The sequence below is a fragment of the Solanum pennellii genome, chromosome 5, assembly GCF_001406875.1.
Source record: "Solanum pennellii chromosome 5, SPENNV200".
Classification (NCBI taxonomy): Eukaryota; Viridiplantae; Streptophyta; class Magnoliopsida; order Solanales; family Solanaceae; genus Solanum; species Solanum pennellii.
The window spans coordinates 66,620,615-66,648,453 of record NC_028641.1 but is presented as its reverse complement, the minus strand read 5'-3'; the positions used below and the strand labels follow the sequence as shown (position 1 = coordinate 66,648,453).

Sequence of the window (27,839 nt, the reverse complement as noted above, 5' to 3'; positions counted from 1 at the left end):
TATGTTTGTTTGAAGTTGACTCTTGTATGAAAGTACACGAAAACTTAATTATTAGGGAAGCTCTTGACTCGACTTTGTGCTAGATGTTACTTATGACCTTCACTATTATCCAATAAACTTTTCACACTTAGAAATTAACCTTTACACCTTAAAAAAACACTTCGTTTAATCTATTTGACTAATCTTTGTTCTTATTAGGCCAATTGTGTGTATTCTCCTGACTTCTTGTGCCTCACACCTAAGGTCACAAGGTCTCTCCAATTCTGAAAAAAAAAATCCTCTTCTTTATTATAAAACTTCTCTTCTTTATTATAAAACTTTTGTTGGCCTCCCCTTAATACTTGTTATCTCTTATATTCATATTAGTAAATCAGAAATTGTTAAGATGAAAAGAAGGAAAATAATTGAGTCCACGGAATTCATTATATGTCTTTAAGGAGTTAAATCCCCTCATTGTAATCGAGGTTGTTGATTATTTCCTCTCGATATTAAACGGATAAACTTAGTAAAGGAGCAGTGGCACCTCACACTTCAATAACTTCAGCTAACTTAAAAGTCAGCAATGAAATTATACGAAGACTCCAATTTGTTTGTAAGAAAATGTATGCAAACAAACAAAAATGTATGCAGAAGAGAGGAAATTTGATGGAGAAGACTGAAAGGAAACCTCTATATTTATAGTGAATGAGAGGTGCGAACTCATATGTTCACAACCGACAACTGTTCGGAACAGGCGTGGTGTATTTTGGGAAAAGAAATGTCTGTTCGGAAGGACGTGGTTCTTTCCAAAATAGCTTCGTAAATTTTAAATTAATTATGTTACGTGAATCAATTAATTTTGTGGATTATCCAGATATGTGAAAGGAAAAGCTCCATGTTTCATATGGATCTTCTTCAACCAGTGGACATGTTCCCAAATGTGGAAATTTACACAAGGGATTTCCCAGATGAAAGCTAAAATGTTTTCATAAGCCAAATGTATTTAACAAAAATAGATACTTTCAAAGTCCACTTTTTGATACAGTGACATCAAGCTATTATAAGAATATATAAAAAGATGACCAAAAGCATTACACTTCCAAAAATGGCAACTCTGGCAAAATTTCACATTTGAGATAATTAGTACTGGACGAGTTCATGATGGCACAAACAGGCATTCATTAAACTCATGCAGAGGAAAAGAACCCTTGAAGCATTGGAAACAAATGGTTGTTGGAGATTGGAAAAATAAAATTAAAAAATCATGTAGTTACACCATGCTCGGTGCTCGCCAAAAAAAAAAAGGGAATAGCCAACTTTGTCATTCAATCTCTTTCTCAGGTCCAATATACATGGTACAACATGCTGAAATCAAGATAATTATACATCCAACTAATCTGCCAAAAGATGGAATGATTCTTGATGAGCCCATTCCAAGAAATTGTGATAGTGCAACCTGAAATACAAAAGAATATCATTCAGCACAACACAACGAGGCCCACAACATGTAGAGGATAACAGAAAGCAAAACTCAGACTTTGACACACCAATTCTAATGTACGGTATTAAACTAATTTTCCTACAGAGCATAAAAATAAATTACACCGGAACTTTCAACTTTATTGCATGGTAAGTCTGGCAGAGAAATATGAGTTTGCAATTGCAGTGAATCAAGTTCCATTCACAGGTCTCAGGTGATGTAGCACTGTGCATAGTTGAATTGCAAAGAATTCCACACACAAAATCCAAGAATAAACCATTCAAACAGTTATAACTGCTAGTTAGAGTTCTTTGAGTTTGAATAAAGTGTCGCATTACGTGACCATATCATCTACAAGCTTATGCTTTTACAGAAATTATAGTTTTATCAACTTAACTACATCTCTAACATTGCCTCAAGTGTGAGCCAGACTTTTTTGAGGCAGTACATGGAAATTCTTTGATAATGGTGCAGTGAGATTCCAGCCTTTGCCTGCTTCCGCACTATATTGAATTATATGAACACCTCATTTTAAATCACAACTTTTAGAGAGGAGATTCTTATTTACTTAAATTATTGTTTTTGGGGGGATTGGTAATGTTGTATTCTTCAGCAATAAGGAGATGATGGGGACCTTCAAGGAGAAAAAAAAAAGAAGGTAATACTTAAAAGGATCCTGAAAATTCTATAAACTGATCTGAATCCTCTATTCTTATCTCTTTACACCAAAAACAGAGAGATACGGTACAATTCCTTTCCTTCCAAACTCTCCACCATATGCAATGTGGGATTAAACTCCGCCATGTCTTCTGCCTTTTGTTGCCTCCTGTAGTCCAGCAGCTCAATAAATCTGCAGTGTGTTCAGGCATAGTCTACTTAGTTTCTGATATGTTAAGAAACATGGCCCATATCTGTGTTGTGAAGCTACAGTACAAGAACAGATGGTTGTTGGTTTCTCCTGTCTTCTCATATAGTGAACACCAAGAAACTATGCTTCATTTCTTCAGGACTTCATGTGTTAAGAATGTGTTTTAACAACCAACCAGGTGAATTTGACTTTTGTTGGTGCCTGAATTCCTCCAAGCCTTCTTCCACAAACATTGGTTGCTGATGTTGTGCTGGTTGCTCTCCCACTTGTAGGCACTGCCAACTGTGAAGATCCTATTCTCATTGCGTGACCATCTCACTGCATCAGAGTCACTGTTGGTGCCTGTAAAAAACCCAACATCTTCTAGTAATTTGGCTTATCTCTCTTCCTAAGTTCCTAGTCATTCAGTAGTCATCTAAAAGATAGGTTCCATCCTTGTGTTGTCTAACATTCATTGATCCTTGCCTCAAGACTGTTGCATAGTATGAACAGATCAGGAAAAGAGTCCTTCAGAGGAGTTTTTTTAATCCAGGTATACCTCCGGAATCTACTTCTCCTCCCATCTCCCACCTTAATGTGCAGGTTAGACTCTAGCTTACCCCACAGATTTTGAATAGATCTCCATACCCCAACTCCATAAGCATCAGTACTAGCATTGTTACACCAATTTTCATCCTAAGCATATTTGCATTTGATCATGTCCTTCCACTGTGTTATTCCCTCATTGCATCTGCACCAGTTCATCAATAAACAATTGTTTGGCCTACTCAGATCTCTGATGCCCAGACCACCCCTGTTTTTGCTATTCAAAACTACCTCCCGTTTGACCGTGCCAAAGGAAATCTCTCCTGAGTCTGTCCGGATTCTTTAACACCTTTGAAGGTAAAGGAAAGGGTGACATTACATAAGTTAGAAGAGAATCATAGACTGAGTTATAATGGAATGTGTCTGTCCCCTAAAGAAGTATATTGTGCCTTCCACCTGGCCAATCTCTTTTCTGTCTTCTCCTCAATGTCGTCCCATATCTTCACATTCTTATGTTTGTTGCCCAAATGAATACCTAGATAAACAGTGGGCATATTATCCACTTCGCAACCAAGATTTCTGCAAGCCTCTGAATGTTGGCCACTTCCTTGATAGGAACAAGTTGCTCTTTCCGCGGTTAACTTTTAACCCTGCAGCAGCTTCAGAAAACAATAAAAATATCATGAATCTTATCTGCTCCTCCCGAGGCTCACAGAAGATGACTGTATCATCTGCAAACAACAAGTGACATATCTCCTTAACTTCTCCACTGTTTCCATTTATCTGGAAACCTTTGATCCACCTGTTCTGAATAGCTATCCTTATCGACTATCAAACCCATCCATTACCGAGACCAATAAGAAGGGTGATAAAGGATCATCCTCTATAATTCCCCTTTCAGAAGGAAAGAAACCAACTGGTTCACCATTCACAAGGATAGAAAATCTCACAGTGCTGACACAATCTAATCCAGCCCAACCATCTTTCTCCAAAGCCCATTTGTTTCAGAGTGTTCAGCAAGAACATCCAATTTACATGGTCATAACTCATATGCCTTTTCAATGTCCAACTTGCACATCACCCCAGGATCACTCCCTTTCAATCTTGAATCTACACATTCACTTGCAATAAGAACATCATCCATAATCTGCCTCCTTTTTATAAATGTCATCTGATGTTTGTTGACTAGATTATCAATCACCTTTTTGAGCCTTAATTCTAGCTCTAACCTAAAGAAAGCTTCACTATTCTCCATGAGTCTCGTTATTAATAAATATTATTCTGAAAAAACCAAGCAAACATGGTAGCACGACACCCTGATCTTCATCTAACAAATTGTGCAGATACAAAAACAACTACTACTACACTTGGTCCAAATTATTGTGCAGATCGGAAATCAGAGGTAAGAAAGCTTCAACATACAAGAGGTGAAGAGGAAACTCAACAAGATCATGATAAGATACATACCTCAATAAACTGGATATTGGCAACTCTATTAGTTTTCTCAAGCTGAAGTCCACGTGCTAAAGTTATCTGTGGAGAGTAAGGGGTTATTAGCGCAAATTGGAGGATGGGTCTAAGAAATCAGAATTTAGATATTGATCACATGACCAGATTAGAGTTCAGAATAGTACCTCTGCAAAGAAAGCTAGTACACCAAGTACAACCATCAGAAGGAAAGAATAGAAACTGGGGAGTACAAAGTTCTGGATTCAACAAAATAAGACAATGAGGAAAAAGAATCAACCAAAAGTCGAAAAGGGTACTTAACTACTACACCAATAGAAGGTTAACAAAATAAGAACACACAACTCTAATCAAATTTAACTCATAAGTACAGAGAGATACAGGTGGCTATTGAACCTGAACTTAGAATATAATCATTTTATTTTCTTCTTGCAAGTTCACTCAACACACTTCTTCTAGTACAAGAAAAATTGAAAATTACTCTCTTCAACATAAAGGCAGTGGCATGCCTTTGTGTGATCTAATTAACAATATATGTACACAATGTATAGGTTGTGTATACTTATCCTGAAAGTATACATATTCTACATATGATATACACCTCTACATAACCAGTATATATGTTGCTCATACTTCGGCCATTCTTTTACTTATTTTGTAAACTAGTTTGGCCAAACTATTAAGTGTCCCTTAAATACAACCTTTTTACCCCAAAAAAAAACAGAATTGTAGGCAATTCAAACTACCGCTCTAGAATGTTCAAGAAAACCATCCATTTTCTGGACAAGGTAAAATGAAGAATGAATCACTATATTCACCATGGAGAGGAGAGTTTCCAATGTACAATTATATCCGAATTATTCTCGACAATAGCATCAATGTACACCATAGTAAGCTTCTGTGAATGTTTAAATGAATATTTATCGCAGCAAATACCATATGAAACCTGAACTAGTTATAATCTATCTACCAGGAGTATATGCATTTGCGTCTTTATTTATCAAACTACGATATGTAAAGTATCTTACTTCAAAGGCAAAAGTAGATATTGCAGCAGCAGGACTAGCAAGCAGAGCAAACGAAAGCACAGGAAGCCTGAAAGAAAAAGATTATTACTTAAGAAGCACTTTAGGGGAGCAAAAAGTCATGTAAGAAGAGCAAAGGAGCTTGTACACTTTTGACATCTAAATTGTTTTTTGACATCTAAATTGTTCTTTTGCATACTATACATGATCACAATAGTTAAAAAAAACCTTTGAAAAACTTGTGAAACTAGCTCCACACATCTGAGCTTTTGGCATCAAGCATTCGGACTGATCAAAGCCAGAAAGGAAAAACTCTATTTTCTACAAGTTATTTCAGTACTCTAGAACATTTGAGAAATCTTGACTTACTGTGAGTTTACATCAAAGGTCAGGTGTGATTAAACTACAAATGAGAGTATATTTCTTCTTTGTTGGCGGTCCTTGTATAAGCCACAATGTCTTACATATTAACAACCTTTTATGTCATGTATGTAATTGATCAGTATTCATGTCCTCTACGTGATTTAAATCTGTAAAGGAAACTATTCCCTAAACCGACTGACAACAGAAATTGAAGGCTATGTTCATCCATACAGTACAATCTAATTAACATACCTTTTCCTTCTAATTAGGGAATATAGAGAACAAAATTATTCTACTCTATCTGTAAAAGAAGTGTGAAGCCCCGTGAACTTTTAACACTAGTCAAGGCAAAGTACGACCCTGATGCAGTTCAGTGTTATAAAAGGCGCGCTTAAGCCCTAAAGCGAAGCACGAAACGTGTTGAGCACTTCGCTCGCTTTATGTGCGCTCCAGTGTCGTCATCAAGGTTCTAAGGCAAACGTTTCCTTGCCAATGAGCTTCGCTATGAAGAATGATCCTAAATAATTGATATTTCACTTTATCATAAAAAATTTCAATTTCTTTGGTCATATATTTGACATTTATGTTTATAATTATTAGTCTTGGACTAAACATAATATTTGTATTCTATTCTTCCTTTGCGCCTTTTTCATTAAAGCTCACGCTTTATTTGCGCTTAAAGCCTTCACGGACCTTAGAGCTTTTTGTGCTTTTCACCTATGATAACACTGATGCAGTTTGAAAGTAATCCCAGGGTGTGTACAGACCTAGTTGAGGGTAATGAGATCATTGGGACATTGTCACATATGTATAGTACAATTTGGGAAGTGTATTCAAGTGTCAACATGACTAAAAATATCAAAATATAAAAGAAGATGAAGTCCCAGATCATGCCATGGACATGTCTGACACGCCTATCACATGAGGGACTTGGAGTTGCGGAAAAGGGGTTCAGTCCGGATGAAAATCTAGTGCTATCGCATGCTCAACTCCAGGACCAGATACTAAAGCATGTGCCTCATGCTCATTGCGATCAAACTGGGACAGATCATCCAGCTTCATAATGGCCTCACCTCGCAAGGATAGGCAAGGCCAAAGGATCGCATGTAATAGGGTCATGCCCAGCACGAGACCGTCTGAGCTCTAAATATAAGTTAAAATTAGGGGGGAGATAAAGAGTTTTGGAGATGTTGTTGACAGATCTTGAGGAGGAGACTTTGCCAAGCCATTATCACTTCAAAGGTGAGCTATATATGATGGTTTTTAGTATATTCCACTCATTTATTACAAGTAATAACACCTGAATCCCATGGAATCATATATCTCAAGATTGACCAAGAAACCCAACATTCTTCCAAGTTAAGATTTTACTTCAAAGAGGTAATTTCATACTTTGAGCTTCCATTATGGTACTTAAATACGTTCATTAAAAGTATGTGGGTAAAAATTGTGATTTCAACATGATATTGAACCCTAAAGGTGAGGTTTATGAAGAAGATGATAGTAACCAAGGGTTAACGAATAAAATAAATAATTGTTCTAATACCATCACCCACCCTACCACCACCCAACGTCTTGAATATATGTATTGGAGTTGGTGGACATGAATTAGATTTATGAGGGGATGGGATTTGGATGGTGTGTTGCTAATGTATGAATCCTTAATCCTAGATGGGTGATGTTGAGATAGTTTTGGACAGAAATTGATAGAATTCAATTATGAATAGTTAGATTGATATTATTGACACTTTTGGATGTCGCTTAATTATTTGGGAAGGCTGAGACGAGGCAGCTAGAGATGTACCTACCTTCGATGCATTTTTTGAAAATCGTGCCTTCTTAAGACAAAAAAATGTTCAGAAAATAAGTATGAGTTCTTAGGGGCAAGTAAGTTATACTCCCCTGTTTATGAAAAGTTACCTTGTGCTATCTTTGTTTAATAATCGTGGTGTCCAAGCCAGCTTACGCACACATCGACTAATTCCACAGGGTATATGTCACCTCCCACTAGCACAGATACTAGGTAACACTGTCCACCAAGGTGGAACAGATGGAAGAAATCACCTATTGTTTTGTCTATGGCTATGATTGAACCTAAGACCTCATGGTGCTCAACCCATACCAAGTTGGACTAGGATTCAGCGTACCCAATTAGTCCTAGAACTACTAGTCAAGTAGGTTGTAAATCCCTCTGTGGGCAATCACTTTAGTGATCACGCCAGCATGCCTTTATACCTCTGGTAGGGTATATTAGGTCCTCTCGATGGGGCATATATATCGGACTCCACATTTAGTTCATGTGGTTTTACTATAGGTTATTAGTAGCTCCTACAGTTCAGTCAGACTCTCTGCATTGACCATTTATCAATATATTCAGCATTCGGTTTCAGCATGTTATAAATTGGTCATTGCATCTTGTTAGCTCAGAAATCAGTATATCAAGTTCAGATTATTATACTTGCTTTTGTGCTTGTTCATTTATGTTTTATTTCAGCTTTATTCTATCCTACATGCTCAATACCTTTCAAGTACTGACGTATAAGTGCGCTACATCTTCTCATGATGTAGGTTCAGGTTCTCAGCACTCCAGATTACGCATAGATCGATTTTCCGACCTTCAGTTCAGCAGATTCAGTGGTGAGTCCTCATTCTCCGAGGACAATAGTCATGAGTTTTTTTTTCAGTATTTAGTCTTTTAGTTTCAATTTTTGCTAGACTTAGCTGGGGCTTGTCTCAGTATTTCTAGTCAGTTAGAGGCTTATTTCAGACATAGTTAGATTCAACTTAGTATTGAGTTAATATTTCCTTTGTATTAAACTCATTGTTTTCAAATATCTTAGTTATAGAATATTTGTATTCCCCATCTTTTCAGTTTAAATTATGATTTAGTTTTCGCATTCAGTTTATTATCTTTAGTATGCTCATGATCATGCCAGCAGGGTTAGCTTGGGATCACTTGTGATCCTAGGTTCCCTGTCCGCGTCTTGGGGGAAGCTCGGGGCGTGACAATCCCTAAGATGAGAGTAGCAAGTAAACAATCTTACACAGGTTGATCTGCTGCCTTGGCTCCTGCTCTCGTAAGGCAGTAGGTGACTCCACTAGCAACAGATGAAAATAAGCCAATCAGAACAGCTAAGATGTGAGATTCACTCACTTCTATTGAACTTGGGAAAACTCCTGCAAAAAAAGTTCCATGCTGATACTTTGAGAACTCAAATATCAAACCAAATGAAATTGTATGTGTTTGGTTATTGAGCAGATCAATCTTTCCAAACATAAGGTGCAATTTATCCTGTCCTAGTGGGAGCAGTTCAATTCTCCTATAAACATGTAATAAATCCAGGCCCTTACCTCAATTTAGATAAAGGGCTATCAACTGACTACTAGCTCCAGCAAGCTTAACTGATTTAATTGCTTAAAATAATTTAAAATGTAAAAGACTATAAAATCAAGTGATTTTTCTATATTTCATATGAAAAATGTACAATTCTTGTAAGAGGGCCTTTAAGATGAGCAAGTACAAGTAAATAAACTACGTCCTGGGTAAGAAAACACTTTCAGGTAGAGCTAATAAAGGAAAAACTATTTTTAAGATACTACTGAGAATGGAAGAATGAGCTGGAGATGAACCACTCCGAAACAAACAATTGTAAGTACAAAGATGTTAACAAGGTCCAAAAGTGGATAGTCTTAATGTAAGTCAGATTCTGATGATGGGAAGGTACAAGGATTTCTTTAGGGAAACTCTTTCTGGGATGAGAAGAGATCATAGAATAGCTATCACACTACACTGCACATTCAACTGATAGGTAACAAGAGAGTGAGACATTCAGGGGGCACTAGGACTCTAGTCGGGTTTGCACATAAATGTGCATGGTGAAAATATATCTGCACTGTCAAATTTAGAAGTAACACAATCACCAATTATTTAACAGCATAAGACTATAAAAGCTAATTACATATGATGTTAACTGACCTTACCTACGACAAAGTCCCAGAGGAAGTCCTCTGGAGATGCCAGAGGATAGAGGTGAATCGGTGGCTTATATTAGGGAGAAAAAGGACATGTACGATGGAGTCAACACTTAGATAAGAACAGTAGGAGGAGACTTGGAGCATTTTCCAGTCAAGATGAGGTTGTACCAAGGATTAGAGTTTAGCTCGTTCCAATTTTCCTTGGTGATGGATAAATTGATGTGGTATATTCAAGATGAGGTGTAATGGTGTATGTTATTTACATAGTACCTGAATCATGAGACTTGCAGTGGAATTAATGTTGGTTGGTGGTGTGGAGACAAACTTTAGTGTTCAATAGTTTCAGGTTGAGCAAGGCCAAAACAAAATATTTGGGGTGCAAATTCAGTGACGCAGTGTATTAAGCAAGCGTGGAAGTAAGAATGGACACATAAGCTATCCCCAAGAGAGAGTTTTCAGCATCTTAGGTCCTTAATCTAAGGCAATGGGGAGATCGATGATGATGTTACATATCATATTGGTGACAACGTAGATGTAATGAAGGCTTGCCTCCAAAGCCTTGTGTGATGTAAAGATATCACCTAAACTTAAAGGTAAGTTCTACAGCGTGGTGGTTAGACATACTTTGTTGTACGAGCGGAGTGCTTGCTAGTGCAAAACTCTCATGTTCAGAAGATGCAAGTTGCGAAAAATGAGAATGTTGAGATGAATGTGTAGACATACAAGGAGTGGTAAGACTAGGAATGAGAATATCTAGAACAAGGTGGAAACAGCCTCTAAGGCGGACAAATGAGAAATACAAGGCTGAGATAGTTTGAGCATGTGAAAAAGAGATGTGTAGATTCGCCAATGAAAAGGTGTGAGAGGTTGAATAAAGTGGGTACGAGAGGTAGAGGTAACCCGAATAAGTATTGAGAAGAGGCGATTAGACAAGACATGCAGCTTCAGCTTACCAAGGACATGACCTTAAATAGTTCAGTATGGAGGTCGTGTATCGAGGTAGAAGCTTAGCAGGAACTGGAGCGTTAGCTTACTTTTTGACAGGCTTAGGCTGGGTGGTGCCTGTCGTAGTACTAGTTTTATTCTTGTAGTTTCTTGCCTTTCATATCTATTGCCATCTGCTATTTATTGTGCTTCCATTATCACATCTTTTGTTGTTACTATTCCTTTCATGTATATTCTGCATTGCTTTACCATGTTTTCTTCACTACAGTTTTGCCTTTAAAAAACTACTTTTATTTGCCACACTTGAGCCTGGGATTTTTCAGAGATAGTCTCTCTACCTCCACGACCACGAGGTAGGTGTAAGGTTTGCGTACACTCTACTCTCCCCAAAACTACCACTTGTGGGGTTACACTTGGTGTGTTGAAAATTTGACGTCAAAATTTAAATTTGATTTGTATCAAAATGTTGTCTTATTTTGTTTAAATCTACAGAAAATCACTTAGTTCTAAATAGTTTGATAGTTGGTACCAACTCTCCAAAGAAAAAAAAAATCTTAGCTCAAAATCAGTTACGTTTTGGTATTAACTTTTGTACCTTGTGTTCTGACCATTGGTTGAAAAATAAACAGCACACCAAAGAAACTGCTAGCTAAACCTGCAATAAGACAATAGTGATAAAGAATACCAACAAAAGAATAAGCGATAGGAAATTTAGAAACCTACCCTAGAAACAACAAAAATAAAAACGAATTTCTTATAGGACAGCGGATTTCTCAGTTAATTAAGGGTCCTTTAGAAGCATATAAATCATGACTGATATAAACTCCATTAGATATATGCTCCTCTTAGAGAAGAGTTCCCTGGCTTGTATAGTTTTGCCATTAATAGTGAAATAACCACTAGTCAGTGTAGAGCAGCACTGGATTAGAGAAGTTGTAAAGATTGGAAAATTAAAAGCATCTCTCAACTTTAGGCAAACTGGAAGTAGATATCCTGATTCCTTAAGCTAGGCAGCACATATTAAATGGAACGAATGAATGCAAGATCAATACAATCTGCCCCTCTATCATTTAATTTGTAGGCACTAAGAGAAACTTCAGACTTTCAAGCATCTATAACCCCACCTTTGCAACCTGTTGAAGTGTGACCGTCTTATCTAAAAACTTAAATTGTTATAAAGAGAAAACTTTTAATTACTTATTTATGTCCTCAGCACGCTCCCTCATGTATGAACTTGATTATTTTTTATGAGGAAAACACGTGAAGCTTCTTTTTTAATAATGGGTGGGGTGAGGTTTGAGCTCAGGACCTCTGACTCCTTCAATACGAGATTGAAATGTGCAACCATCTCATCTAAAACCTTAAGTTGTTAGAGAAATCATTTTTAGTTACTAAAATTATGTCTTCAACACACCCAAAAAAAAAAGCAGGCTGTGCTGTCAGAGATAATATATATGAAAGGACCAGACATTGTAATGGATTTGCAATGTTGTCATGGTAAATGCAAGAAAAGTGCATTATCTCCTATTTATCTTTCAGTTTTAAAAGTTAAGATAATTCAGATTTTCAAGCACCTACACCGCATGCCGAGGGGCACTCCACAAGAAGGAGGAGAAGAGAAGGACCAGAAGTTCCAACCAATTTACAGTAACGTGTGGGTGCAAGAACAAGATGTACATTCACAATTCTCTCAGTTTCACAGAGGATGAGAAAACATTCAGACTTTCAACTATCTGTGAGCCCCTAAAGCCCAGACATGAAAGAAATAAAGTCTTGTTATCTGATCCAAACACCACAATCAAGTTGGAACAGCAAACTATGCACACACCATGCAGGTTTAAATGATAAAAAAAATAAAAGATCAGCTAGGACTTCTATCAGTTCTGCATACGACCATACCTCCAATTTCTGCAATTTTTAGTTTCTCATGCAATGTGACTCTAGCCACAGTTGAAGCCATAATTGGCACAGTAAAGTTCAATATGATAGCCTGAGACACAGGTAGCCGCTGGATGCTGGAAAATAAAATTGACTGTTTCATGGTTACTAGTAAAATCATGTTAATAAAATCATATTTTACAGGGTCAGTGAAGGGGCTGTATCATGAATAGGAAAACGAAATAATCAATGTAAAATAGATTGATTATAGCAGTGGCACTCAGTCATAAAGAAAATGAAGGGAAATTTGAACTGTGGACATCCATTTACGTGTTATATTGATATAACTGCCTTTTTCTCCTCCTTCCAACTTGTTAGTTCCCATTAAATTTTGTCTACGGTTATGTGCTACTTCTTATGTACATTGTACACTATTAAATCAGATGTATAACACAATTCATTCACTTTTATATGCTACTTGTTATTCTCAATTGATATAGGTGTTCATTTCATTTTCAACATTGTGATTAATTATTGAATTATTCAATTAAAACTTCCAAAGTTAGTTTAACAGTATAGGGATGGCAGATGAGATATATATTGTGTCTTCTCTAACTATCTTCGAAATTGTAAACAACTGTTTCAGGTCAGCAAGATGAAGCAAAGTCATTCAAACCCTCAAATAGTGTGAACCCAGATAAGAACAAAAGTAAAAGTGAAAAAATCATGAAGATTTCATTTCATATATCCTAAATGTTGAAAGATTGTCTCTTGCGAACCGGAGTAAATACTCCTCTAAATTTATTAATTAGACTGACATGGTCCATCTGGAAGGTGGATTGAGGGGCTTAGGTTTTCTTACCTGTAGATGAAACTCAGCAAGGAGATGCATCCACTGACAGCTCTTAAGACCAAAAGTTTCCTGGCACTTGTTGGTCCAAATATTGGTTGACCACTTTTCCTTATCCACACAAAGGAAAGAATTAGGACTACTGTACATCTTGCAAAGGCTATTTCAAAAAGAGGTACTGATTGAGCTGCCATTTTAGAAAAAGACGAAAAGAAATATTAGTATCACAGATGAAGTTCAATCATAGAACATTAGATACATCTTGAAGTATGCATCTACATACACAATATATGGACATGTACAATAATACCATCAAAACCTTACTCAATGAACTTCTATGAAAATCAAAAGTTGCATGGCAATTTCCTAATCAAAGGCAGAACCAAAAGCATACAGCAATAGGTCAAAATCATAAACTGCTGTTAAACCTTATTACACTACTCAAAAGTAAAAAAAAATGCCAAAGGATCCACAGGTCCGTGGAATATGAAGCGATAACGAGCTAAAATTTGTAAGGGTCCAAAAGTTTTATATGTTACTGACCAGTAAAAACATCTGAAACAATTTCCATCATGGAGTAGATAGTACATGACACGACTACGCATAGCAGACCAGAGTATCTCGATCCACTCCAGAGCCAGAAAATAAGCTGCAGAAAGGGTGATTTGTCGGTTTCAACTACTCTTATAACTTCATCCTGCAAGGTATCAAAACCTAATTAAGCATGAAAAAGTAGAAGAATTATTTTGATTTAGATCACAATACCATAAACAGTTAAATAGCTTATGAGAGCAGAGAATTTTCCCAAAATCAAGAATATCAAATACAGCAGGGAAATATAATAGGTACGCATTTTTGTGCTTACCTAAAGTATATGTTCTGTAAAAAAGAAATAGATAACCCAACTAAGCGAGAAAATATACTATGATCATTCCTTCCTTTAAGATAACACATTACGTAATAGAATTGATGTCTATATACTAATACCAGGACTAGATGCTGCCTAGAGAAAGGTCAACCCTAGAACCTAAAGAAGAACAAGTTCAGTATTCTGATAGATGCATGTTCACTACAACAACAACAAACCCAGTGTATCCCACAAGTGGTGTCTGGGGAGGGTGGTCCTACACAGGCTTACCCCTGCCCTGTAAAGGTAGAGAGACCGTTTCCAATAGACCCATGGCTCAGGTAAAGTATATAAAAATCAAGTATATGAAAGGAAATACAATAGCAAAGCAACCAATGCTGACAATAATGTAGACGAGAGTAGTAGCAACCAAAAATAACATGATATCGAGGCAACGGAAATAAATTGATACTATTAGAAAGTACAACATGCCATAGTAGAAAACATTTTGTAGATATATTAGGATATAGTTAGAAAAAAAAACATGTATAGAAGAAATTGTGTTACATTCCTGGACTTAACTGTATCAAAACCTTTCTCATCATCTGACCACCAGAAATAGTCGTATGTTCTAAATGCACCTCAACTGTTCCAAGATTGGGGATTTTCAAGAAAGAACTCTTGTTTCCTCTCTCTTCTCCTTGTTTTCCTTTGTGACTAGAGGATCTAACTATAATTCTAGAGTCTCATCATATTTGGGAAACTAATGGAAAAGAAAATATCACATCAAAACAAATGTTCGTTACTAAAAAACCAAAGTAAGGTTATAGCATGTGAGAATGCTTAATTGTTGACTGAGTGTACATCTATATCCCGCATGTCATGTATTTTAAATAAATAAATAGCACTACCTTTTGCAGAAAATTTCAAACGTACTATCAAACTTTTTCTTTTTTTCTTTCTGGATAAGTTAATGCAGCTTCTTCAAAAGGGAAACAAGTATGCCATACTCCCTTTGAACCATTTGATATGACACTGTTATTATTCTGAAGGCAAAACAATTTCTTTTACTACGACGATTTCAAAATATTTTCTAACCACTTCTACTCGTAAAATATTGTAATTTATTATTATGTAATTTAAGTTCAACTCCAGAGAGAAATGGAATGTTTGCCAGCACTAAAATGGAAGCAGAAGAGACGGAATCAGCAAAACAGATAGACATAATACAATATGCATACTTAAGTTGAACTCCAGGGAGAAATAGAATGTTAGCCAGCACTAAAATGGAAGCAGAAGAGACAGAAGTGGTATTACACATAGACATAGTATCATATGTTAGTTCTTTTTTTTCAAAAAAAAAATTGAACTTTCATTCAAAAAAGCTGAAGGATTCAGGCGATCTTAGTAGCTCGGTTGGTTGGCTACCTGAACTTTCACCTTGTTGATGAGGTTTGATTCCACATCTTGTAATCCCCTCTCCTATTTTCCCTTCCCTTAACTCATTTTTTTTAAAAGAAGATTCTTTATCCTTGTACACTAACCACATTATTCTTTCTAGCTGTAGGAGTACATATTATTTTATTTTATATTTCTTAAGGGAAAATGGGGAAGCCGGGAAGGGGATGACAAGGTTGCGGACTTGAACCCTCACCAAACAACGTGAAAGTTCAGTACAACAGAGCTACTAAGATCCCTGTGGAGTCTTAATTATTGAATGGAACTATTCATCGTACAGAGAATTAGATATATAAGAGTGCATTTTGACTAGTCATCTAACTAATAAATGGAAATCAAAACAAACATAATTTGGAGTTTACCTTATTGAGCTTTTCCCTGGGATAAGAAATGGTGAAGATGTTGATCTTGGGCCTCTCTGATTGGATCAAAAGAGGAGCAATTTGATCATCAGAAATGGAAATTGAAGATTCAGCAGTATCAGAAGTCCGAAAAGAGGGAGAATCAATGGAAGACGGTCCAACCAATTCCACTATACTAGCGTCTTCAACATCGTTGACTACGACTCTTGCGCTGCCGTCGCCGTTCATCGGCTCAACAATGGGCATTGTGCCCGTGTTTCACAATCGCAAGGGCGAAATCGGATTGTTTGCCGGCGAAAGAATGAATGTCGTATACAGTACTCAAAGTGCCGACGCCGAAGTAGACCCTCGTTTCATTTTTGAATGCCTTGGCACCTTGTTTGGATGGTTTAGGTATTATGTATGTATTGTATTGTAGAGCTGTTTAAAATCGAATCGAAAAAAGTTATTTGTTTAGCAGTTTTGATCGTTTTTGTTATCGATTTTTAATAGTTTGAGGGTTTTTTTAATGGGTTAACCGATAACCTGATAGTAAATTATATATTTATATTTATACCATTTTGAATATAATGTCCTTGACTTAGAGTTTGATTTCCTACTTTATTTCTAGTTGTCTCAAACACTTGGTTATTTTACAATATAAAAGTGTTTGTTTTTTAGCATAATGTAATTTGTGAAGTCATGTGCATGGTTAATTTGGTTTGTTACTTTGTTTCTAAGTGATTCTCAAAGTTTTTTTGTGTCAAATCTTAACGGAATCGATAAGTCAATATCTTAATGGTTTTATAACAGTTTGGCATCTCTACAAACTGATAATCAATAAGTCAAAACGATAAACTTCAAAACCGAACCGACTGATAGGCAGCCCTATTGTATTGTAAGACTGTAAAGAGAAAAGTTATTAGTTCATCATAATAGGTTATTAGTTTAACGATTTTGGTGACGGTTTTAATTTATTTTATTATTGGATTATTGATTCTTAATGGTTTTAGTTTTTGTTCCTTAATGGATTAAGCGATAATCTAATAGTAAATTAATAAATTATATCTATATAATTCTGTCACGACGCAGATCGTCGTGATTGGTACCCACACTAACTCTTCGGTGAGAAAACCACTACTACCATCCAACTAAAGCATATAAATCAAAACTAAGGCAATTAAGTTAGGGAAACAGGTTAATTAACTAAACAAATGCAAAAATGCCCCTAAAACCTGAAAGTCAATGTACCAAAATTCTAACAAGATTTATAAGTCTAACAGAAAATCACCTAAAGAACTAGTCTAAGTCCGAATAGAATGAACTGTACAAAAAGAGAACACAAGGTAGCCCGAAAGAACTAGCTCATTCTTGAATTCGAATGATCACTAATCTTCTAAGCAATGTTTATCAAGAGCCGTTGGAAGATGCCCTGTACTCAAACAAAAATAAGAGCAAGTGCAGTATCAGTACACAACCACCGTGATTAGGTAGGATCACGCGGCTATCCCACTAAGTGAAACATATATAAGTCAAAGCAACAATATAACTATGTAACATACTGAATATCAACAACATTGTTTAAAACAATCTTCATAGCATAAGAGGACCACCCACTCTTAAAGTCCACTTGTGCAATGCATGAATAGAGTCCCACTCCCCACTCACACTAAGTAGAACTCTTTAAGAAGCCATAAGTCATAGTTCATAAATAAAAAATACAATTATCACAAGTAGTTGGTCGTCTCACGAAACACAATGTAATGGCCCTCACATGAAACCCAAACTCAAATTGTTAGTGCCCCGACATGGTACCCGATCTCAGTTAGCTTGTCGGAACATGAAAAATCAATTTCATAGTTGTGCTAGAATGTGGCAACCATGTCATGCCCCAAGCCTATACCCTGGACATGACTGACACCCAATAACCATTGCTGGCCTTGAGCATACCCTTGGCCTGACTTACTTAACTCAGCGAAAGACTGAACTCAATACAAGACAACATTCTCATTAATTAACTTGAATTCAATAACTTGGTCAAAATGAAACTTAAGTCTCATAGCAAAATATTTGCAATACAAAGAAGAGACTCAAAACTAAAATGTTTGACTGTCTATGAAGCCTCTATAATACTAAGATAGATGTTGGGACAAGCCACAACATGCTATAAAAAAAAAGATTGAAAAACTAATAAACATGTCCTCCGGACTGCAAAGAGGCTCACCACTGACTCCGAGTGCTCAGCTGGATTCACGAGGCACTAGATGATATTGATCCTGGTTACCTGCGTCTTGATCATGATACGATGCAGGTCAACTGACATCAGTACATTAAATGTATGAGTATGCGAGTTTGAATGCTAAAAACAACTTAAGCTTGAAAAAGAATGAGAAGGAACACTTACCTTGGTTCTGCTCAATTCATGAATAACTTGACTTAATATAAAGCAAAAAGACATATGCAATATATAGAAGCTTGTAAAACAATTCGTTATAGAAAATGCAATAACAAACTCAACTTTAACTTTACTTATATATTTATATATGAAGTATAGTTTCTGGGAGATTCTCTAACCGACAATCACCACTATGAGTCTAAGTGGTGATACAGTGTCTTGTCCATACTGCTAGCGTCCTATACTTTGTCGTCGCATATCATCAAAAAAGTATGACTCGTTGATATCTATGATGGCTACATGGTTTTCATGGAGACTTGAGTTAATTTGAACTCTCATCCCCTCATCGGTGTCAATACTACTCCCAAAATATACTTTAGCTCATGCTTAAAAATAACTTCCTTCTTTGAGTTGAGATAATTGGTCAACACTTAGCTTTAGAAAGCTCTCTTGGAATCAATGTTCTCTTTTCTTGCTCAAAACTCTTTTGGAAATATTAGTTTCCTCTTAACTAAAATGTAAAAACATCTATAGACTCTTAGGGAATACTCAGTTCCCTTATAACTTTTGAGAAATGAAATCAACTCTTTACTCTTTACTTAGCTTGAAACTTGAGTCTCAAAAATCAACTCTTAGGGAATACTTAGTTCCTTATATTTCTTTGAAGGAAAGACTTCAACTCTTTACTTTTTACTTAACTTGAAACTTGAGTCTTCAAACAAAGTTAAAACTTTTATTAAAGACTCTTGAAACTTTAGGAAACTTTGCTTTGACTTACTTCTTAACTTCTAGACTTAGCTCTTAACTTCTTTGACTATGATCTTAACTTTCCTTGAATTGGATTATGGATTCAATGTTCATGATATCATGTTTATGGAAGATTTCATGATGTTTAGATGTAACTTAGAGTGTTGGAATCAACTAAGAAACATGGTTACATCACTTAGGAATTAGTACGAAATAGTGGGGAATGAATATGGTGAACTGGCGTCTGTGGCGCTTTGAGAGGGTGGGGCGCCAGGCCCCAAAATTCAGAGTCCAAGTTGAGGTTCTCTTGCTGGTGCGGCGCCCCAAGGCCCTACGAACATAGATTTTCATGTGGGGCTATGGGAGGGGCGGCGCCCCAGGGCCCTACAGACAGGCGTTTAGACTTTTCTCCTCCATTTTTCATCTCTAGACCCTTTAAACTTTCATGGTTATTTCCTCAAACACTTAGTATCATTAGCACCCTCGACACCTAGTAGATTTGACTCGAAAAATAACCTGAAAATACGAATCAAATCAACAATAGGCATGCAACAACTCAACCAACAAGAATATAACAATGTTCTTCAAGAACTTCACCTTTTTATCATTCGACCAAATCAAAATCGTTGAATTTAAAAAAGTTGGTGTGTGGTTGAACTAACCCAACACGAAAAGATCTCACATACCTTGATAGGGATCACCCCCGACGAATACCACTTACAGATCTTGACGTTTTTTGCTAATTCTTGACTTTTCTCCCTTTTCTTCTTCTTTTTTCTCTTCTCCAAGCCCTAAGCGTGATTTAGATTTTCCAAAACTAAACTAAACTTAGTTTTTACCCCAATAAACCCCTAAAACGAAATAGGAAATTAATTGGTGAAAAGACTAGTTTGTCCTTCCTTAAAATCCGAATTGGGACCTTCTTCAATCCAACATCCCAACTTCTGAAAGGCATAAATCACTCATACAATATTGAAATCGTGCAAACTCAGCGACTTTGAAAATATATCTTCAAGGATTTTTCAACCATATCAATAACTACCTCTAACTCATCATGATCTGGGAGCTATGACTGTTTGAAAAAACCAAAACTCACTTTCTTAACTTAGGCAATTTTCCAGATTTTTCCTTTTATTTCCAAAAATAATATTTTTAGTTTCTTACCTTGTTCCTAGCTATTTCAAATTGTGAGATGTTACAATATCTCCCCCTTGGGAACATTCGTCCTCGAATGAGATTTCTTTCACTATGTTAAGGATAGTAATATCAAGTTCAACACTCGACAAACAAAAACAAGTAACCACATGCTTACTCATGGTTTATAAAGTACTAAGAATAGAAGTAGTACCTTGACCTGCATTCTCTCCGAATTCAAATAGATGTGGATATCTCTTCTTCATATCCTCTTCAGCTTTCCAAGTCGCTTCTTTACAAAATTGGTTCCTCCAAAGGACCTTGACTGATGCAACCTCCTTTGTTCTCAACTTGCGAACTTAGCGGTCTAAAATATGAACTGGAATCTTCTCATAGGATAAGTTATCCTTAATCCCAACATTTTCAGTTGGTATAATCAATGTAGGATCACCCACGCACTTTTTAACATAGAGATATGAATACCGGATGAACAACTGCTAACTCTTGTGGTAGCTCCAACTCATAAGATACATTGTCAATCCTCTTAGATATTCTATAAGGTCCAATATAACGGGGACTAAGTTTCTCCTTCTTACCAAACGTCAAACACCCTTTATGGGTTAAACTTTCAGATATACCAATCATCTATTTCGAACTCTAACGGCCTTCTCCTAACATCCGTGTAGGATTTTTGATGACTCTATGCCATTTTCAATCTCTCTTGAATCTCCTTCACCTTCTCCGTAGCTTGGTGAAATAGATCTGGTCCTATCAATCCAGTTTCACCAACTTCAAACCAACCAATAGGAGATCTGCATCTTTTCTCAAAAATAGCTTTATATGGAGCCATTTGGATGCTCGAATGATAATTGTTGTTGTAAGCAAACTCAATGAGAGGTAGGTGACCATCCCAATTCCTCTCGAAATCAATTACACAAGCCCTCAGCATATCTTCTAAGGTATGGATAGTACGCTCCGCTTGCCTATCTGTCTGAGGATGAAAAATAGTGCTTAAGTTCACCTTTGAGCCCAAACCTTTCTGGAAAGACTTCCAGAACCGTGCACTGAATTGTGCACTTCTGTCTAACATGATCAAAACTGGGACTCCATGAAGTCTCACCACCTCCTGAATGTATAACTTTGCATAATCCCCTGCCAAATGAGTGGTGTTTACCGACAAAAAGTGGGCTAAATTTGTCATTCTATCGACAGTCACCCAAATTGAATCATGCTGCCTGCGGTACCTTGGCAGTCCTGTGATGAAATCCATATTAATCACCTCCTACTTCCATTCCGAAAGTTCTATATTCTGAGCCAACCCTCCAGGCCTTTGGTGTTCCACTTTCACTTGCTGTCAATTCGGGCACTTGGCAACAAACTCAACAATGCCCTTCTTAATACTTTCCCACCAATATACATCTCTTAAATCGAAGTACATTTTTGTGGAACCCATATGAATGGAATATCTGAAACTATGAGCTTCCACCATGATCCTTTCTATGAGTTCATCCATCCTAAGTACACACAATCTACCTTGATACTTCAGCACACCATCTCTCCCTTATTCAAAAACTAATACTCTTCGCTTATGAACATTTGCCTTCTAAATCAAGCAAAATGGGGTTTTGGTCTTGTTTTTTCTTTCACCTCTGACACTAGTGATGACTCAGCCACGTTGGTCACCACTATTTCTCCTTCTGTGGAATCCATAAGTCTCACTCCCAAGGATGCAAGTCTGTGCACATCCTTGGCTAAGTCTCTCTTTTCTTCCTCAATATGGGTGGTACTCCCCATAGATAACATCCTTAAATTAAGCATCAACAACCACATTAGACTTACCTGGGTGGTAAAGAATACTCATGTCATAATGCTTGAGCAATTCTAACAACTTCCTCTGTCTGAGATTGAGCTCTTTTTGGGTGAACATATATTGTAAGCTCTAATGATCAGTGAATATATCAACATGAACACATACAAGAAGTGTAACCATATTTTCAAAACAAAAACTACTGCATCCAATTCTAAGTCATGAGTTGGATAATTTTTTTCATGAACTTTTAACTCTCTGGAGGCATAAGTTATAAGTTTGTCATTCTGCATTAGAACACAACCAAAAACAACTCTTGATGCATCACATTACACCACAAAACCTTGAGTACCCTCTGATAAGGTCAAAATTGAGGCAGTAGTCAACCTTTTTTTCAATTCCTGAAAGCTTTTCTTATAAGCTTCAAACCATTGAAACCTAACTTTCTTCTGAGTCAACTTCACCAAATGAGATGAGATAAATGAAAACACCTCAACAAACCTTCTGTAGTATCCAGCCAAACCCAAGAAACTCTTAATATTAGTTGGAGACCTGGGTCTAGGACAACTCTGAACTACTTCTATCTTTTAGGTATCCACTCTAATTACATCACCGAAATTATGTGGCCCAAGAATGCCACAGACTTAAGTCAAAACTCACACTTGGAGAACTTGACATATAATTCTTTATCTTTCAAAGTCTGAAGGACTATCTTGAGGTGACTAACATGATCTTCTTCATTCCTTGAATAGATTAGTATGTCATCAATGAAGACAATAACAAACATATCCAAATAAGGTTTGAAGACTCTGTTTATAAGGTCAATGAACGTTGCTGGTGCATTAGTTAAACCAAACGACATGACCCTAAACTCACAATGCCTATATCTGGTCCTAAAAGTTGTCTTCGAAATATCGTATTCCCTAACTTTCAGCTGATGGTAGCCATATTTGAGGTGTAATTTTGAAAAATAGGTGGTACCCTGAAGTTTATCAAAAAGATCATTTATCCTTGGAAGAGGATACTTATTCTTGATGGTAACCTGACGGTACTCTATACACATCTTAAACGAACCATCTTTCTTTCTTACAAACAAGATCGGAGCGCCCCAAGGTGAGACACTTGGTTGAATGAAACCCTTATCTAACATATCTTTAAATTGTTCTTTCGACTCTTTTAACTCTATTGGTGTCATTTTGTATGGTGGAATAGAGATAGGACGAGAACCTAGAATGATGTCTATGCCGAAGTCTATTTCTCTCTCAAGAGAGACTCTAGGTAGGTCATCATGAAAGACTTATAGAAACTCATTTACTATAGATTCTGACTGAAGGGAAGGTACCTTAGCACTTGAGTCATTAACTTGGACTAAGTGATGGATACATCCCTTTGAAACTAACTTTCTCGCCTTAAGGTACGAAATGAAACGACCCTTAGGCACTGCTGAACTACTACTCCACTCTATAGGAATCTAAAACTTAACAACTTGAGTTCTACAATCTATTGATGCATAAATGGCATGAAGTCAATCCATACCTAGAATGAATCAAAATCTACCATGTCTAACTCCACTAGGTCAGCCATAGTGTTCTTGTGATTGATGGATACAAGATAATCATGATAGACTCTCTCCGCTAGAATAGACTTCCCAACAGGTGTAGAAACACAGAAGGGTTCACAAAATTTCTCACGAAGAATTTCAAACTTATTTGCAACATAAGGAGTTATAAAAGACAAACTTGCTCCTGGGTCTAGTAAAGCATAAACATCAAAAGTAAAGACTTTGATCAAACCAGTGACAACATCTGGAGAGTTCTCTTGCTCTTAGCGGCTAGTGATTGCATATAGAAGGTTCGCCCTTCCGCCAGTTCTAGAAGTAGCTCCTCTAGGAGCAGCCCTGTCTGGTGGATCAACTGATGAAGATTGGGCTCTGTTGCCCGGATTTCCACTACCCTGCCTATTCTTAGGGAACTCCCTCATGAAGTGACCTTCTTGACCACCTTAAAGCAACCTGTCTGGCCATCACGACATTTACCTGGGTGGGTTCTACCACACTTAGCACATGCAGGAGCCCAACCATATCAATAACTACCTCTAACTCATCCTTAGCTAGGAGTTATGGCTGTTTGGATATGACCAAAACTCATTTTCTTAACACAAACAAATTTTCAAAATTTTGCTTTTCTTTTCAAAAAGAATGTTTTTAGTTTCTTAGCTTGTTCCTATCTATTTCAAATTGTGATATCTTACAAACTCTATCCAATAGTTGTGCCTGAACGTAGCAACCCGATCTAATAGTTGTGACGAAACGTGGAAATTTGATCCCATTAACACACCACAATCATATACGCAAGTACATCATCAAGATCATACTACAAAAGGTGATTCATGACTTACGATTATTCATTCATACTCATTTACATAGTGTGTGATAGATAATGCAATATTCACATACATACATGCATTATAATTAAGCAATAACAAACATATATCACACCAACATGAAATCACAATCAACACCTACCTCAAATCCAAGCTTGAATACCCTAAATCACTTTAATCTTCTTTTTCTGTATCTTTTCCGCTTGTTCTAGGTCTACAACAATTAATATACGCAAGGATCAAGGATCAAAAATCAAAGGTCTAATTATTCGGATTATAACAACTCAATAACCTTAGACCAAACTCAGGATCCTAATTATCCAATTTAGGATTGTTTTCACCATAGATTAAAGATCAAAACCCTCTCCCATCAATAATAACCCAAGAAAACAGATTCTACGGATCAAAAAATGATTTTGGGGGTTAAAATCTTACCTTTAGCCTTAAAAATGGTGAAAACTTGTCAAGAACTCGTCTGGGTCGTCTCCTTAGATCAAAAAACTGAAAAGTGCATAATGGGGTCATTTTGGGGTTTATAAACGAATTTAAGTCGCGTCTAGACCGCCACAGCGGACTCATCCCGCTACAGCGGCCTGCTCGGAGACAGAATGTTACTGTTTACGCTAAGATCATTTTCTAGAGTTCTACTCGCCCGAATTTAATTCCGTAAAGTCGTAAGAATTCCTTATCATCTTAGTTATCCACTAATATAATCAAATTTATAATTAGATCTTGCATTCATTATTAGATTTCCCTACACGTTAATGACTCCGATTTCGTCCAAATCTAGACTAAGTTATGAATTTCAAGTTACTACCAAAAAGTATTCTGGCCACAATTCTTTCTTCTTTGAATTTTCAATAACGACGAAATCAGGTCATTACATATTCAGGTTTACAAATTTCTCGACTTAGAATTTTGTTTCATATTTTTATTTTTGAAAGTCTTAAACTTGCAATAATTCTACCTTGTGTTAGTGTTGATTTTTAGCAAGATACAATGTATCAACCCATGTGCATGGTTTTTTTTCTTTTTTTCTCTAAGCAACTGTGCTACAAGACCATTGTGCATGATTTATTAGATTGTTACCATGTTTCTAATTAATTTTCAATTATTTATTTTTTGTGTCGAATATTAACGGTTATATACAATCAATAAACTGATACGTAATAAGTCAATATCTTAATGGTTCTTAACAGTTTAGCATGTCTACTAACTGATAATCGTCAAATCAAATTGATAAACTTCAAAATCGAACCGACTAATAGGGTTATGCGACCCTATTGTATGGTAGGTATTGTTTGAGTTGGTTGGTAGAGTGTATTAGCAAAAAAATAATGGGAAAATGCATAGATTACCCCTTAAATAAGTACCGAAAAGTTAGTTACACGCTTAAACTATCATTGCTACCTATTACACACATCTACTATTTAAAAGTAAATTTATTTATCCCCTAAATCTGACATGGAAAAATAATAATAATTAAATGTGTCAGATAATTAAGAAAGTAAAAAAAATAAAAAATAAAAATATTTATTGCACCCCACCAAACATCTCTTCTTCTTCACACCCCACAATCCTCATCTTCTTCATACCCCATAAACCTTAAAATAAATCAATAACAAGAAGCAACCAAGAAACAAATTACTTCAAATAGGAGTAAAATTTTGAGAGGTTTCAATTGTTGGAGCTTTGACAGACATTTTGACTGAATTGGGTGATCCATTGAAATGGAATGAAAATTATTTCTTTACTATCTTGATTTTTTAAGGAACCTCCATGAAAAAAACTTGCAAAAAGAACAAAGAATGTTTGTCCAGATCTGAAAAATATTTACAACTACAAAACCGCCACAAATAACAATGGAAGCTTAATTTTCATGACCAATCAATGTTAGAAATTGAAGCAACCTTCTTGTGGGTACCTTTTTGAATGGAAGAACTCTTCAACTCCATGACTAAGCTCCAACTTTCAAATAATTTTTTTGATGGTCATTTCTAAAAATTTCTTATTTAGCATTTTGCTATGAAGAAGACATAATTATTAGAGAACTTTAACAATTGATTAAAAATTAATTAGTGTAAAATATAATTAATAAAATAAAACATAAGTAATAAAGAAAAGAAAGTAAAAGAGATTAAAAAAATATAATTTCTGACATGGCACTAACGTAGTGCTGATGTGGCAGCGAGTTTAATACACTGCATGCTCTGAGAATGGTGTTGCACATATCAGGGTGATATTAAATTCACTTCGAAGTAGTTAAGGTGTGTAATAGATCGTTATGATAGTTAAAGTGTGTAACTAACTTTTTTTAGTACAAGTTTAGGGAGGAATTCATATCTTTTCCCTAAAAGTAATTAATGCATGCATTTAGTTCATGTATTAGTAGTACCTTGTTTGATACATTTTTTCACTCTATTATGTACTAAGGAGTGTATTATTAATATCAAGAATTTCTAGGTATCAGTAATGTTAAGCGTTTTAATATATTGCATTAGCATAATATAAAGATCAAATTAATTCTAAAACCTTTTTTTCATCTTTCCCACCATAATTATGGTTGATACGTTTGTAAATAAATATTCTTAAGCATGCCATTTTTATAGGAAAAATTACTTAATTACATAATCTTTCTTTTCATAAATTCTAAAACTCCCTATCATTTCAAAATATTTCAAAAATCTCTTTTTTCCTCATTTTTCAGATACATTATTCACATCCCTTCCAATCCAACGATTTTGTTTCTGTTTTTATGCCTAAAATCACTCTCATATATCAACAATTACATCAATTAATCAATTTTTTAATTTCAAATCTATTCTCTCTCAAGTTCATCAATTTCAAGTTCCTAAAGAGGTAGGACTATCTTTTCATCAATTTTTTTATTTTTCGTTCTTCAGATTTTGTTTTTTTTAATAAAAAAAATTAATGTTTTCATTTACAGTTTTACTATACATATGAATTCTGCTCCCTCTTTTTAGTATGGTACCTTGTATATTTGATTTTGATGATGAAAATATATCTAATTAACTCATTATGATTCCGATGATGATGATTGGGCTGAAAATAGATCTAAAAGATTGTAGGATCTATCAATGACGAATCATAATATTTAGAAGACGAAGTCGAAGAAGTTAAAGCAAACGTGGAAGAACTTCATCCCTGGGTGAGTTATTTTTAAAAAAATTATATATGTTGACAACAATGATATATTATCATACTATTTTGTACCTTGCTTTAAATCTTACGAAATTATATATAAAATTCTAATTTTGATTCTTTTTATTTTTTGATATTTTCACTAATCTATCAAACTATATAGTAGAAATTATTTTGACGAGATGTAATTTGGAATAGTGTATCATATTAT

The 27,839-nt window shown here is 35.8% G+C and overlaps 1 protein-coding gene across 1 annotated transcript; it reads right to left on the bottom strand.

Annotated features, from left to right (window-relative positions):
* Nucleotides 1-1,070: 1,070 nt before the first annotated feature.
* On the bottom strand, nt 1,071-16,409 carry LOC107020407. The gene is made up of 10 exons (XM_015220755.2): nt 16,023-16,409; nt 13,899-14,052; nt 13,368-13,542; nt 12,527-12,642; nt 11,223-11,282; nt 8,752-8,884; nt 5,348-5,414; nt 4,487-4,558; nt 4,320-4,385; nt 1,071-1,435 (listed from the first exon to the last, which is right to left on the bottom strand). Exons 1-10 carry the CDS (start codon nt 16,266-16,268, stop codon nt 1,301-1,303), a joined length of 1,224 nt encoding a protein of 407 aa, XP_015076241.1. The 5' UTR covers nt 16,269-16,409; the 3' UTR covers nt 1,071-1,300.
* Nucleotides 16,410-27,839: the final 11,430 nt, after the last annotated feature.

Excerpts from the sequence above, each read along its gene's own strand:
- LOC107020407 (XM_015220755.2), bottom strand. The coding sequence starts at position 16,268 with ATGCCCATTGTTGAGCCGATGAACGGCGACGGCAGCGCAAGAGTCGTA. Across the intron at positions 5,415-8,751 it reads AAGGCAGCAGATCAACCTGT|GCTTCCTGTGCTTTCGTTTG; the intron begins GTAAGATTGTTT and ends TTTTTCTTTCAG. Across the intron at positions 1,436-4,319 it reads CCAATATCCAGTTTATTGAG|GTTGCACTATCACAATTTCT; the intron begins GTATGTATCTTA and ends TTTGTATTTCAG.